Source organism: Mustelus asterias, chromosome 20 (genome assembly GCF_964213995.1).
Source record: "Mustelus asterias chromosome 20, sMusAst1.hap1.1, whole genome shotgun sequence".
Classification (NCBI taxonomy): Eukaryota; Metazoa; Chordata; class Chondrichthyes; order Carcharhiniformes; family Triakidae; genus Mustelus; species Mustelus asterias.
Window position 1 is genome coordinate 17,443,967 of NC_135820.1, and position 14,319 is coordinate 17,458,285.

The 14,319-nt window shown below is 46.4% G+C and overlaps 1 protein-coding gene across 1 annotated transcript in view; it reads right to left on the minus strand.

Moving 5' to 3' along the window:
• Positions 1-9,036, minus strand: part of LOC144508411 (PRELI domain containing protein 3B-like) — a 28,036-nt gene extending 19,000 nt beyond the window's left edge. The window contains exon 1 of the mRNA XM_078236296.1: positions 8,909-9,036. Within this exon, the coding sequence (XP_078092422.1) occupies positions 8,909-8,940 (32 nt within the window). The 5' untranslated portion in view covers positions 8,941-9,036. The remainder of the gene's footprint in view (positions 1-8,908) is intronic.
• Positions 9,037-14,319: the final 5,283 nt, after the last annotated feature.

A 14,319-nucleotide genomic window follows, 5' to 3' on the forward strand; every position in this document is an offset into this window, starting at 1 on the left:
GGTGCCCAAAACTACACACAGTACGAGATTGGTCTCAACAATGTCCTGCAAAAGCGATGATGTGGAGATGCCGGTATTGAACTGGGGTGGACAAGATGAGAGGTCACACGACACCAGGTTATAATCCGACAGGTTTATTTGAAATCACAAGCTTTCGGGGTGCTGCTCCTTCGTCAAGTGAACCTCCCATTTTGAATACGGGTTATATTTGCTACTTTCCAATCTGATGAAACTTTTCCAGAATCTAGGAGATTTTGGAGAACTAACACCAAGACATTTATTACTTCATTAGCCACCTTGTTTAAGACCCGAGGATGAAGTTCATCTGGACCCATAGACTTGTCAGCCCATAGCTCCATTAGTTTGCTCAGTACAGCTTCCCTGGTGATTATAATTTCGATGTGGAGATGCCGGCGTTGGACTGGGGTAAACACAGTAAGAAGTTTAACAACACCAGGTTAAAGTCCAACAGGTTTATTTGGTAGCAAAAGCCACACAAGCTTTCGAGGCTCTGAGCCCCTTCTTCAGGTGAGTGGGAATTCTGTTCACAAACAGAACTTATAAGACACAGACTCAATTTACATGAATAATGGTTGGAATGCGAATACTTACAACTAATCCAGTCTTTAAGAAACAAAACAATGGGAGTGGAGAGAGCATCAAGACAGGCTAAAAAGATGTGTATTGTCTCCAGACAAGACAGCCAGTGAAACTCTGCAGGTCCACGCAACTGTGGGAGTTACAAATAGTGTGACATAAATTCTGATTCTAGGATCGCATGATAAAGACTCAGGAGGAAAAAAGCAGAAATATTTATGTGAAATAGTGTGACATAAACCCAATATCCCGGTTGAGGCCGTCCTTGTGTGTGCGGAACCTGGCTATCACCAAATTCCTCTCTTCCTTCCATCCCCTGATTTACAGCTATTACTGGAATGTTTTTGGTACCCTCTATAATGAAGACAGAAGCAAAATAATTTCATCAGCCATTTCCTTATTATTTACAATTGACTCCCTCTTGTCACTCTTCAGAGGACCAACACTCACTTTAATCTCTTCCTTTTAACATACCTGTACAAATGCTTGCTATCTACTTTTACATTTGCAGTGGCTTTCTCTCGTATTGTATAAATTTCTTTCACCCGATTAAAATTTTGGTCATTCCCTGCCGTTCTTTAGATTCTGACCAGCCACTCACCTTTGTGCAGTTATGTGGTTTTTCCTTAAGAGTGATTCTTTCCTTAACTTCTTTAGTTAACCAGAGATGGTGGATCTCCCCTTTAGAATTTTTCTTTATAGTCAGAAAAATCAAAGAATAATAAAACTGGACAGGCAACCCAGTATTAACCAGGGAGTGAAAATAACAAAGACACATGTTCAATCTACCTTCCTGGGGGCTTGTGTCAAAATGGGGAGACCCATCCCAGAACTAGGCAGGCAATAATTTGACATAACCACATTCGTCCAATCATACCTTATCGCCAATGTCACAGACTCCTCCGTCCCCAGTTACGTCCTGTCCCACCAGCAGAACAAACCCACCAGAGGTGGTGGCACAATGGGTAGAAAGTCAGGAAGTAGTTGCCCTGCAAGTCCTCAAGATTGACTCCGGATCCCAGGAAGTCTCATAACATTAGGTCAAACATGGCGAAGGAAATCTCTTGCTGATACAGCCTACATCCCTCCCTCAGCTGATGAATCAATACCCCACCCCCCTTGTCACTGAGGGTGACAAAGGCACAGAATGGACTCTGGTTGGGGAACTTCTGTGTCCATCATCAAGAGTGACTCATTAGTACAACTGAGCTGGCCAAGTTCTAAAGGACATAACTGTTAGACTGAGTCAGCAGCAGGTGGTGAGGAAATCACCAAGAGGGAAAAATCGCGTCCTCAACAATCTACCTTATGCAGATGCATCTACCCATGACAGTATTGGCAGGCATGACCACCACACAGTCCTTATAGAGACATAATCCCACCTTCATATTCATACCCTCCATCATATTGTGCGGCACTTTCGCTAAATGAGATAAATTCAGAACAGATCAAGCAGTTCAAAACTGAGCATCCATGAGGCACAACAGGCCATCAGCAGAACTGTATACACCCGCATCTGAAACCTCAGAGCTATCAAGTCGGGGGATCAACCCTGGTTCATAGAATCCTACAGTGCAGAAGGAGGCTATTTGGCCCATCGAACCTGCACCGACCACAATCCCACCCAGGCGCTGTCCCCATAATCCCATGCATTTACCCCAGCTAATCCCTCTGACACCAAGGGGGAATTTAGCATGGCCAATCCACCTAACCCGCACATCTTTGGACTGTGGGGGCAGCACGATAGCACAGTGGTTAGCACTGCTGCTTCACAGCTCCAGGGACCTGGGTTCGATTCCCGGCTTGGGTCACTGTCTGTGTGGAGTTTGCACATTCTCCTCGTGTCTGCGTGGGTTGCCTCCGGGTGCTCCGGTTTCCTCCCACAGTCCAAAGATGTGCGGGTTAGGTTGATTGGCCATGCTAAAATTGCCCCTTAGTATCCTGGGATGCGTAGATTAGAGGGATTAGCGGGTAAAATATGTAGGGATATGGGGGTACGGCCTGGGTGGGATTGAGGTCGATGCAGGCTCGATGGGCCAAATGGCCTCTTTCTGTACTGTAGGGTTTCTATGATTTCTATGAAACCGGAGCACCCGGAGGCAACCCACACAGACACGGGGAGAATGTGCAAACTCCACACAGACAGTGACCTAAGTCGGGAATTGAACCCGGGTCCCTGGCACTGAGGCAGCAGTGCTAACCACTGTGCCACCGTGCTGCCCCTCAATGAAGGGTGCAGGAGGGCATGTCAGGAGCAACACCATGCATACCTAAAAATTTGTCAACCTGGTGAAGCTACAACACAGGTCTAAATGCCTGATAAATAGCAAATATAGCTAGTAATATACAGAGCTAAGTGGTTCCACAACCAACAGATCAGATCTAAGCTCTGCAGTCCTGCCACAACCATTCATTGTAATTGACAGTTAAGCCAGTGGCAGAGAATTAAACTGAGGAGTAGTCTCTGCAAATATCCCCATTCACAATGATGGGGATATTTGTACAAAAGGCAAGGCATTTGCAACCATTTTCAGCCAGAAGTGCTGAGTGGATGATCCACTTTGGTCTCTTCTCAGCATCACTGGTGCCAATCTTACAAAGGTGTCAATTCCATTCACTTCACATGATATCAAGAAATGGCTGAGGCACTGGATACTGCAAAGGCGAAGGGCTCTGACACCCCTGTTATAATGAAGGCTTCTACTTCAGAATTAGCTGCGTCTCCATCCAAGCTGTTCCAGTACCGCTACAATACTGGTATCTGCCCGGCAATGAGGAAATTGCCACGCATGTTCTATTCAACAAAAAGGACAAATTCAATCTGGCTAATCATGGTCAGAGGATAACCACGACATCCATCAGTTAGTTCCTCCGGGTAGTGTCATAGAAACACAGAAAATAGAAACAGGAGGAGGCTATTTGGCTCTTCAAGCCTACTCTTCCATTCATTATGATCATGGCTGATCATCCAACTCAATAGCCTGATCCCACCTTCCCTCTCATATGCTTTGATCCCCTTTACTCCAAGAGCTATATCTAACTCCTTCCTGAAAACATACAATGCTTTGGCCTCAACTATTTTCTGTGGTAACAAACTCCATAGGCTTACCACTCTCTGGGTGATGAAAATTCTCAACTCTGTCCTCATCTCTACCCTGCATCCTCAGACTGTGACCCCTGGACCGATACTTTCCCTGAACTGGTACTTCATTGATGACCTTCACTCCATCATAAGGTCAGAAGTGGGGGTATTACTGATGACTGAATGTCCAATGCCATTCGCCACTCCTCAGGTATTGAAGCAGCTGGTGCCTTCATGCTGCAAGACGTGGACAACATTCAGACTTGGACTGAAGCGGAAGCATTCATGGGAATGGTACAGTGGTTAGCATTGCCGCCTCACTGTGCCATGGACCAGAGTTCGATTCCCGGCTTGGGTCACCGTGCGGAGCTTGCGTGTTCTCCCCGTGTCTGCGTGGATTTCCTTCAGGTTCTCCGGTTTCCCCCTCTCAGTCCAAAGGTGTGCTGGTTAGGTGCATCAGCCATGCTAAATTCTCCCTCAGAACAGGCGCCAGAGTGTGGCGACTGGGGGATTTTCACAGTAACTTCATTGCAGTGTTAATACAAGCCTACTTGTGACAAATAAATATATTTTAACTTCAAAACAAATGCCAGTCAATGACCATCTCCAATGAGATAAAAATCAAACCATCATCCCATGACATTCAATTGCATTACCACCACTGAACCTCCCCCACTCTCGACATCCTGGGGGTTACCATTGATCAGAAACTGGACTGGACTAGCCATACAAATACCGTGGCTACAAGAGCAAGTCAAAGGCTGCAAATTCTCCGGTGAGTCACTCGCCTCCTGACTCCCCAAAGCCTGTCCACCATCTACAAGGTACAAGTCAGGAGTGTGACAGAATCCTCTTCACTTGCCTGGATGCAGCTCCAACAACACTCAAGAAGCTTGACGCCACCCAGAACAAAGCAGCCCCGCTTGATTAGCATCCCATCCACCACCTTCAAATTCACTCTCTCCACCATTGTTGCACAGTGGCAGCAGCTTGTACCACCACTGTTGCTAGGTCAAATTCCTGGAACTCCTTTCCAAATAGCACTGTAGGTAGACCCACACCATGTGTACTGCAGCGTTTCAAGAAGACACCACCCTCATGGGCAATTAGGAAAGGGCAGTAAGTGCTGGTCTAGCCAGTGATGGCCACATTCCATGAACGAATAAAATGCGTTCCAAACCCTCTTGCACAGTGCAATTTCCCTTAAGATTCAAATATTATAGTTGCAGTCCCTAGGCGATCTTTTTAAGATGTTTATCTAGTTGCAATGAGATGCACATTCACTAACAAAAAACAAAAATACGTGCAGCACAGGAACTTAGAGGGCTTTCAACCCTCGAAGCCTGTACTGATCATGATGTCCTAACTAACAAGAAATCTTCTGCCCTTACTCTGTTCATATCCCTCTGTTCCCTCCCTATTTATGTACCCATCCAGATGCCTCGTAAATGTTGCTAATGTGCCTGTTTCCATCCACCTCCTCCAGCAGAGCGTTCCAGGGACCCATCAGGCTTCTCCCACACATCTCCCTTAAACTTTCTCCCTCTCACCTTGAACCTATGGCCCCTTGTAATTGACACTTCCACCCTGGGAAAAAGCCTCTGACTATCTATCCTGTCCATGCCCCTCTCAATTTTGTAGACCTCTATTATGTCTCCCCTCAGCCTCTTTCTAGTGAAAACAATCCTAGTTTATTCAACCTCCCCTTGTAGGCAACACCCTCGAGATTAGGCAGACCCTGGTGAACCTTCTTTGCACTCTTTCCAAAGCTTCCACATCCTTTTGGTAGTAAGGTGACCAGAACTGCACACAATACTCCAAATGCAGCCTAACCAAGGTTTTATACAGCTGTAACATGATTTCCCAACTCTTGTATTCAATGCCCCAGCTGATGAAGGCAAGCATGCCACATGCTTTCTTAATCACCTTGGCCACCTGCGTTGCCACTTTGAGGGGACTGTGGATCTGCATGTCCAGATACCTCTGTATGTTAATGTTCCCAAGGGTTCTCCCATTCACACCAAAATATATATATTTAGGAAGTCATCTGTTTTTACACTATAAAGCAGAAAAAAAAGGGGAATTTCATACTGAAACCGATCACAAGTGAATCCTACTCATGAGGGAATTTACAAATTGACCAGAGCTGGAAACCTGTAGGCCAATTAAAATCATTCCAAATTATTCTGCTGTTATATTACACTGAATTTTACCAGAAGCAACAACAGAACCACTAGTTTGTGTAAAGTCAATACACAAATTGTTACATAACACACAGAGCTAGTAAATCAGGAGATCAAATTACAGCTCAAATCTAACTACAACTTGGGCACAAAAGGCCACTCAATTTGTTGCCACAGCAATGCAAAACACATTTTAACTATTGAGAAGGAGCATTGTGACCTTTGTGCTGATTATAAGCACTGGTCAAGAAAATTGGTTTATCAAGTGAGGTTCTGAACGGATTCAAACAGGAAATACATTTTTAAACAAAAACGGTTTTCCTGTCAAATTCTCCTCTACTGTCCCACCAGCATGAACACTTCCTGGAGCAGAATTCACAGGCACAAGTTTCCTTGCTGGACAGTCATCACCTGCCCGGCCCAACAGGTTATTGGACTGCAGATAGCATCTTCACACAGCACAATCTTGTTCTCCCAGCAACAATCCTCGGCTAATGATGCTATTCATTCACCTGACTTTCCAAAGATTGCCCACCATCTACAAGTCAGATGGCTGGGTGAGTGCAGCCTCAGTAACACTCAAGAAGCACAACACCATCTAAGAGGGGCTCATCCACCACCTTAAGCATTCACTTCTGCCACCACCAGCTCATGATACCATCCACAAGATGCACTCCAGTAACTCACTAAGATTTGTTTGACAGAACAGCCATGATTGTATTGACTGGCAGGGCAGATTTGAAGGGCCTGGTGTCCTACTCTTACTTCTGTTTCTTGTGCTGTTCCAAGCCAATGATCTCTACCACCTAGAAGGACAAGGGCAGCAGAAGAATGGGAACACCAACACCACCTGGACGTTGCCACCTCCCCCCCCCCCCCCCCCCCCCCATCTCTCCTTCAAGTCACTCACCACCCTGACTTGGGAAATATATTGCCGTTCCTTCACAGTCGCTGCATCAAAATCCTGGAACTATTTCCCTAACAGCTGTGGCACCTACACCTTAGGGACTGCAGGGTACATAGAACATTACAACGCAGTACAGGCCCTTCGGTCCTTGAGGTTGCGCCGACCTGTGAAACCAATCTAAAGCCCATCTAACCTACACTATTCCAATATCATCTATATGGGCGGCACGGTAGCACAGTGGTTAGCACCGCTGCTTCACAGCTCCAGCGACCTGGGTTCGATTCCCGGCTTGGGTCACTGTCTGTGTGGAGTTTGCACATTCTCCTCGTGTCTGCGTGGGTTTCCTCCGGGTGCTCCAGTTTCCTCCCAAGTCCAAAGATGTGCGGGTTTGGTTGATTGGCCAGGTTAAAAATTGCCCCTTAGAGTCCTGGGATGTGTAGGTTAGAGAGATTAGCGGGTAAATATGTGGGGGTAGGGCCTGGGTGGGATTGTGGTCGGTGCAAACTCGATGGGCCGAATGGCCTCCTTCTGTACTGTAGGGTTTCTATGATTCTATGATGTGTTTATCCAATGACCATTTAAATGCCCTTAATGTTGGCAAGTCCACTACTGATGCAGGCAGGACATTCCACGCCCTTACCACTCTGAGTGTAGAACCTACCTCTGATATCTGTCCTATATCTATCAACCCTCAATTTAAAGCTATGCCCCCTCGTGCTAGCTATCACCATCCGAGCAAAAAGGCTCTCACTATCCACCCTATCTCATCCTCTGATCATCTTGTATGCCTCTATTAAGTCACCTCTTGACCTTCTTCGCTCTAACGAAAACAACCTCAAGTCCCTCAGCCTTTCCTCATAAGACCTTCCCACCATACCAGGCAACATCCCAGTAAATCTCCTCTGCACCCTTTTCAATGCATCCACATCCTTTCTATAATGCGGTGACCAGAACTGTACGCAATACTCCAAGTGTGGCCGCACCAGTTTTGTACAGCTGCAACATGACCTCCTGGCTCCGAAACTCAATCCCTCTACCAATAAAAGCTAACACTCCGTATGCCTTCTTAACAACCCTATCAAACTGGGTGCCAACTTTCAGGGATCTATGTACATGGACACCGAGACCTCTCTGTTCATCCACACTACCAAGTATCTTACCATTAGCCCAGTACTCTGTAATCCTGTTACTCCTTCCAAAGTGAATCACCTCACACTTTTCCGCATTGAACTCCATTTGCCACCTCTCAGCCAAGCACTGCAGCTTATCTATGTCCTTCTGTAACCTGAAACAACCTTCCGCACTGTCCACAACTCCACCGACCTCAGTGTCACCATCACCTTCTCAAGGGCAACTTAGGGATGGTTAATAAATGCTGGCCCAGCCAGCGACACTCACATCTCACGAATGAAAATAGTAAGTTGTTCTCCATTTGTCTCCCCAACAGAAAGGACCAATGCTAAAGTGACGCAAACATAACTTTGTCACAGTTCTTCCAACTTTCTGCACCAAGCTTTCTGGACTCTCAGTAAACTGTTAGTGTGCCGTTATGTGGAATAACTGACATCACTGGGCTCACAGAAACATTGGGTTTCCCAGTAACGAGATTGCCTGCATGCTATGATGCACCACATGCACACTGCGACAATCTTTTAGCTTTATTACAATGTGAGGGGCTTCTGAGCTGGCCAAACATCAGCTTGAACAAAGAAAAATACATTCAAAATCAGTCCAAGGAAGATTTAAGAGAGCAAAAATCACATTTTGCTTCTAACCCCTGGTTATGTAAATGGGGCTGAGGATTTGCAGCCACAAACTCTGGGGGTTTTAGTGATGAGCCGAGCCAGGGAAATGAGTGAAGAATCGGGCAGGTCTATTCCCTCTGAGTGAGTGAGCCTGAAGAGTATTGGAAGGAGCGACCACAGCCTCCACTCCCTCTCCAGAGGTCAGCGCATGGAGGCTGCTGTCACCTTGACTACAATCACCCACCCAGCATCGCCCAAAGGAGCTCGGCTCAGTCCAGGCCGCGGTCCTCACTCACTCACTCACTCACTGCCGCCCGCCTGGCCCCTGCCGGGCATTCCCTCGGCCCGGCTCCCTCGGCCCCGGGGCTGTGCTTATAGTGACTCTCACACTCACTTGAACACATGCTCCGAGGTCCAGATCTTCATCTTGCCGGTGGTCACCGACCGGCCGACTCCCGAGCTGCCCGCGCTCCGACCGACCGCTCCAAACCACCAGGCGGGCCCGGCGCTGACGTCACCACGCGGCCCTCGAGCTGTGGAGATGGTGACGTCAGCACGCTGCTCCACAGGTACCGCCTCTGCTGCTGACGCACACACGAGGACGGCCTCAACCGCTATCTTGGGTTCATGTCACACTATCTGTCACCCCCAAGTCAGGATGGTGAGTGGCTTGGAGGGGACCTCCAGGTGGTGTCATTTCCAGGTATCTGCTGCTCTGCCTGGGAACCATCTGAAAATTGCGATTTAAATTGCAAACTTCAGATGATCCCGAATGTGTTATGTAAATATTTACCCAGAAATTATCAGAACAATGAAAACCACTTCTAGCTTCTGGGCAACCATCATATGGATCCCCTCCCCCCCCTCACCCCTCACATAGGACTCCCTTCGCACTCCCGAGCCTCCAGGAAATTCACCCACACTGACTACCCCCCAACATGGGATTCCTCCAAGCCCCTGCCCAATCGCCACAGCACTCAACCTTCCACAAGCCTCCTCTTCCGCCCACCCCAGGATTCCCCTAACCGCCTCCATCAGACTCCCTCTGATTCCTCCCCTTCCCCCTCACCTCCCAAACCCGACCTGACCAGACTTGACCCCCCCCCCCCCCCCCCCAAAAGCCCAATCAACTTGACTGGAAACCCCTTTCCCAAAGCGAACTCCAACCGAGCCCTCAGCCCCCCTCCCCCAAGCTAAGGCTCGCCCCAACCCAACCCCAAATCCCTGTACACTTACCCCGTCAAAGACCTCTAAACCTGGATGGACCTTTAAACTTAAGCTCTGGACTGACCAGAGCTCGCCTGGCCTGAGTTGGAAGGTAAGGCAAGATAGGATTTACTGGAACTTGCAAGCAGAATGACAATCTAACTCAATTCCCACTCCATTGGAAGTTAGGGCCCAATGTGTCAACACTTCATCAGAAGTGTTCTAATGAAAGACTATGAACCTGAGATGTTAACTCCTGCGTTTCTGTCCATGGGGAGGCAGTGGCATTGTGGTATTGTCGCTGAACTAGTCATTCTCCCTGGATCCTCCCACGATAATGCTCTTGGATCTGGGTTCAAATCATAGAATCATAGAAACCCTGCAGTACAGAAAGAGGCCATTCGGCCCATCGAGTCTGCACCGACCACAATCCCACCCAGGCCCTACCCCCATATCCCTACATATTTTACCCACTAATCCCTCTAACCTCCGCATCTCAGCACACTAAGGGGTGATTTTAGCATGGCCAATCAACCTAACCCGCACATCTTTGGACTGTGGGAGGAAACCGGAGCACCCGGAGGAAACCCACGCAGACACAAGGAGAATGTGCAAACTCCACACAGACAGTGACCCAAGCCGGGAATCGAACCCAGGTCCCTGGAGCTGTGAAGCAGCAGTACTAACCACTGTGCTACCGTGCCGCCCTAACCACTGTGCTACCAATGCAGATGGTGAAATTTGAATTCAATAAAAATCTGGAATTAAGAATCTACTGATGACCACAAAACTATTGTTGATTGTCATAAAAACCCATCTGGTTCACTAATGTCCTGTATGGAAGGAAATATGTCGTCCTTACCTGGTCTGGCCTATTTGTGACTCCAGACCCACAGCAATGTGGTTGACTCCTCACCACCCTCAGGGATAGGCAATAAATGCTGACACAGCCAGCGATACCCACATCCCATGAATGAACAAATGCCCCGCTTCTCAGCCTTTTGGCTAAGATCAAGTGTAGTTTTGGCATCCTGCGCTTGGTAGAAGTCATGAGGTTTCACTGAGGCTTCATTTGAAGCAATCTTTTAAAGCGGCATCGCAACCTTTTGGCTAAGATGTAAATGAGATCAAGTCTTGGAGGAGGTGCAATGCCTGCTCCAATCAGCTTGGATCATGTAGATCAAGCCCAAGACAGGAAGTGGGATGCCTGTCTTATCAGCTTGGATCTGGAATGTCTCACTTGCTGAGACTTTGAATTGGACTTTGATTGGATTGAATTGGATATAAACAAAAAAAATGTTTCCATGACCCCCTGAGTATTTCCAACATCTATGGTATTTTGCTTTTGTATTAGGGCACAGGCTGAAGAGCTTTGTATGTCCAAGCTTACAGAGAGTGGAAGGTCGGAGACAGGTGAAGTGAGCATCAGAATATCGGGTCTGGCACTTCCTCACCAACAGAAGACAGACTGTGTGATGGGGGTATCAACCTCTCCAGGGTACCCCAGGGAACTGTGTTGGGACCTTTACTCTTCTGTGACATACAGAAACTACCTTCCCAACAAGTGGAAAAACAGATGAAGGGTCATCCTGACTCCACAGATGCTGTCAGACCTGCTGAGATTTTTCCAGAATTTTCTGTTTTTGTTTCAGATTCCAGCATCCGCAGTATTTTGCCTTTATTTATTTAAGTTGAAAAACAGAACATGACTATCCGCAGATGACTTGTGGATGCTCATCAGGGAATCCTTGGGATCATATAAATCCACACAACGATCTTCTGGAATTGCAAAAACAGCAGGCTCAATGGGAGATAGCATTCAATGTCAAAACATGCTATGTCATGTACTTTACTAACGAACGTAATCCACCAACTTTAAGTTCTGTAATCAAATTTTCCAACAGGTGGATGTACAACCATGCCAGAGGGCTCATCGTAAAAGCAATCTTAAACTGGCATTTCCACATTCAGCAGATAACATCCAAAGCAAATGATTTCTGAGGAAGAATCTTTGGTATTGTGGCAAGAATATTCAGAGTTATAGATTTGATTTGTCACATTTATTAGTATACAGTGAAAAGTATTGTTTCTTTCGTGCTATACGGCCAAGACATATCGTCCATAGAGAAGGAAAGGAGAGAGTGCAGAATTTAGTGTTACAGTCATAGCTAGGGTGTAGAGAGAGATCAACTTAGTGAGTGGTAGATCCATTCAAAAGCCTGATGACAGCAGGGGAAAAAGCTGTTCTTGAGTCAGTTGGTGCGTGACCTCAGACTTTTGTATCTTTTCCCAACGGGAGAAGGTGGAAGAGAGTATGTCTGGGGCGCGTGGGTTTTTGATTCTGCTGGCTGCTTTTCCGAGGCAGCGAGAAGTGTAGATAGAATCAGTGGATGGGAGGCTGGTTTGTGTAATGGACTGGGCTTTATTCATGACCCTTTGTAGTGATAGCTTACTAATTGTTAATTAATCCAATCATGGGGCATGTGTGTGGGATAGGAGTATAGGACTTAGGAACAGGAGTAGGCCAGAGTCCTCAAAGTCTGCTCTACCATTCAACAAGATCATGCCAATCAGACTGTGACCGCAACGCCACTTTATTTGCCCCCACCCATAAGCCTTGACCCCTTATCTGCCAACAATCTATCAAACTCAGCCTTGAATATATTTAATTACCCAGCCACCACTGTTTTCTGTAGAAGTGTTCCAAAAAATTAGCGACCGTCCGAGAGAAAACAAAATCTCTCCATTTCCATCTCAAAAGGGAGACTGTTTTTTTAATATATAATTTTATTGAAGATTTGTTCATTTTATAAAAAATGCAATGAACTCTCAAACATTGGTTTGGTACAGCAGGATCATTTTCAAACAAATACAAGTAGGAGAAAAGAGTAAAAAGAAAATTACCAATACAGTTGGTCCAGATTATTCATTGTATCCAGCGCCTCCCACCATACAAGTGATAAAAGAATATATTGAGGAATGGGGAGTATGTAAGGACAACAAGATACAGCCACAATTGGCTCAGCAGTTTACAACCAAATTCACAGAATGACGGCGACAGAGCTACAGAATTTATGGATAACCTTGCAGGAGTAAATGGGACAGTGAGGAGCCCAGAATTTTGAGGGTCCCAAACATTATGGAATGTAACCAATTTAACTCAAAGTAAACAAATCAAAAATTCCACTGGTATTCATTCCAGAATTACTTACACCAGTTTCAAATTGAAGGGGGCTTATCACTAATCCATGAGCAAAGGATGTTCTTCCGTGCTGCAAACGTTAGGATATTGTACAGCTTTTTCCCATTCACATTACTGATCTTTTTGTCTGGGGGACCCAGTATCAGGTGCACAGGGTTGAACTCAAGGCAGTATGAAAGATCCCCTCAAGCCTTTTAAGAGTGTCAAACCATGAAGCAGTCATCCACATAATCTATAAAAATCATTTGTTTCCAAGACAGTGCATCAACAATCTTTCTTCGCAAGGACAATCCCACATTGGAACAAGCTGCTAGAGGAAACAGTCACAGCTCCATCATTTGAACTCTTCCAAGACCCCATCTTTATATTATTTCCATTTAAAAGTTTTCATTATCAGGACTACCATCTCAGCAGGGCATGCCTGGTTTTACCTAGCATGAGTTTATGACAGTAAGATCTTGTTATATTTTCAAAGCTATTAGGAAGAAACTTTCGTTACAATGAAGCTTCCCTCACTATTCCCCCCCCCCCCCCCCCAAAGAAGAAAGTGAGGGAATCTGGCATTGCTGCCTGCTCCGCTGGGTCACACTGTGGGAGGAACCGCAGGATGCAAGTGGAGCGGCTACGATGTACTGCTGGGAGATAGCCAAGAGGTACAACTCTTGACTTGCCCAGGGTTCCAGTGCAAGCACAGAGAGTATGGATGGGGGCTGGGGGATGAAGAGAGAGGCTGCATATGCTGAAAGGTGGCTTATCAGAGGTGGTGCAAAAAAGGTGACTACAGGGCTGGACGTTTGAGCACAAAAAACCAGCCAACGTGGCAAGGTTAGTCTGGAGCTGAAGAAGTGGCAGCTGGGGCTCAGTGAAGCTGTTTGCTTTGTGCAATTAGAGAAGCCCATGGTGAGCAGTGGGTGTGTGCTCAGTGCAGCTAGATAGCCGGGTCTGTGATTGTGATGTAATCCTGGAGGGTAGCCTTGTGAATCCTGTCAGATGCAGTCTCAGGAGAAGAGATTGAGCAACTGGAAGGCAAACATCTGGTGGGGCAATCTGAATTTGAGCAGCTGTCGAGAGAAGTCATAATATACCCTCAATGGAAATGAGCCGAAATCCCTCTTCACAAAGACAGCTTTGTAGGATTCTTTGTGACTCTGTGATCACTGATACCTGGGCAGGTTGCTGAGATATTTGAGAGAACGGTCTTGGCTGTGCCTGCCATTTAATGCACAGTTTGTGGTCGACCACATTTTTCTTGTTTATTTATGTTTACCTCATGTTAACTCTGGATGTTACTGTACAAGATAGATGGTATTGGCTGTTTGCTTTGATGACTCTTGTATAGTAAAAAGTACTTGTTTGTTTAAAAACTGTAGAATCTTGTGGCTTTATACTCTGTGACC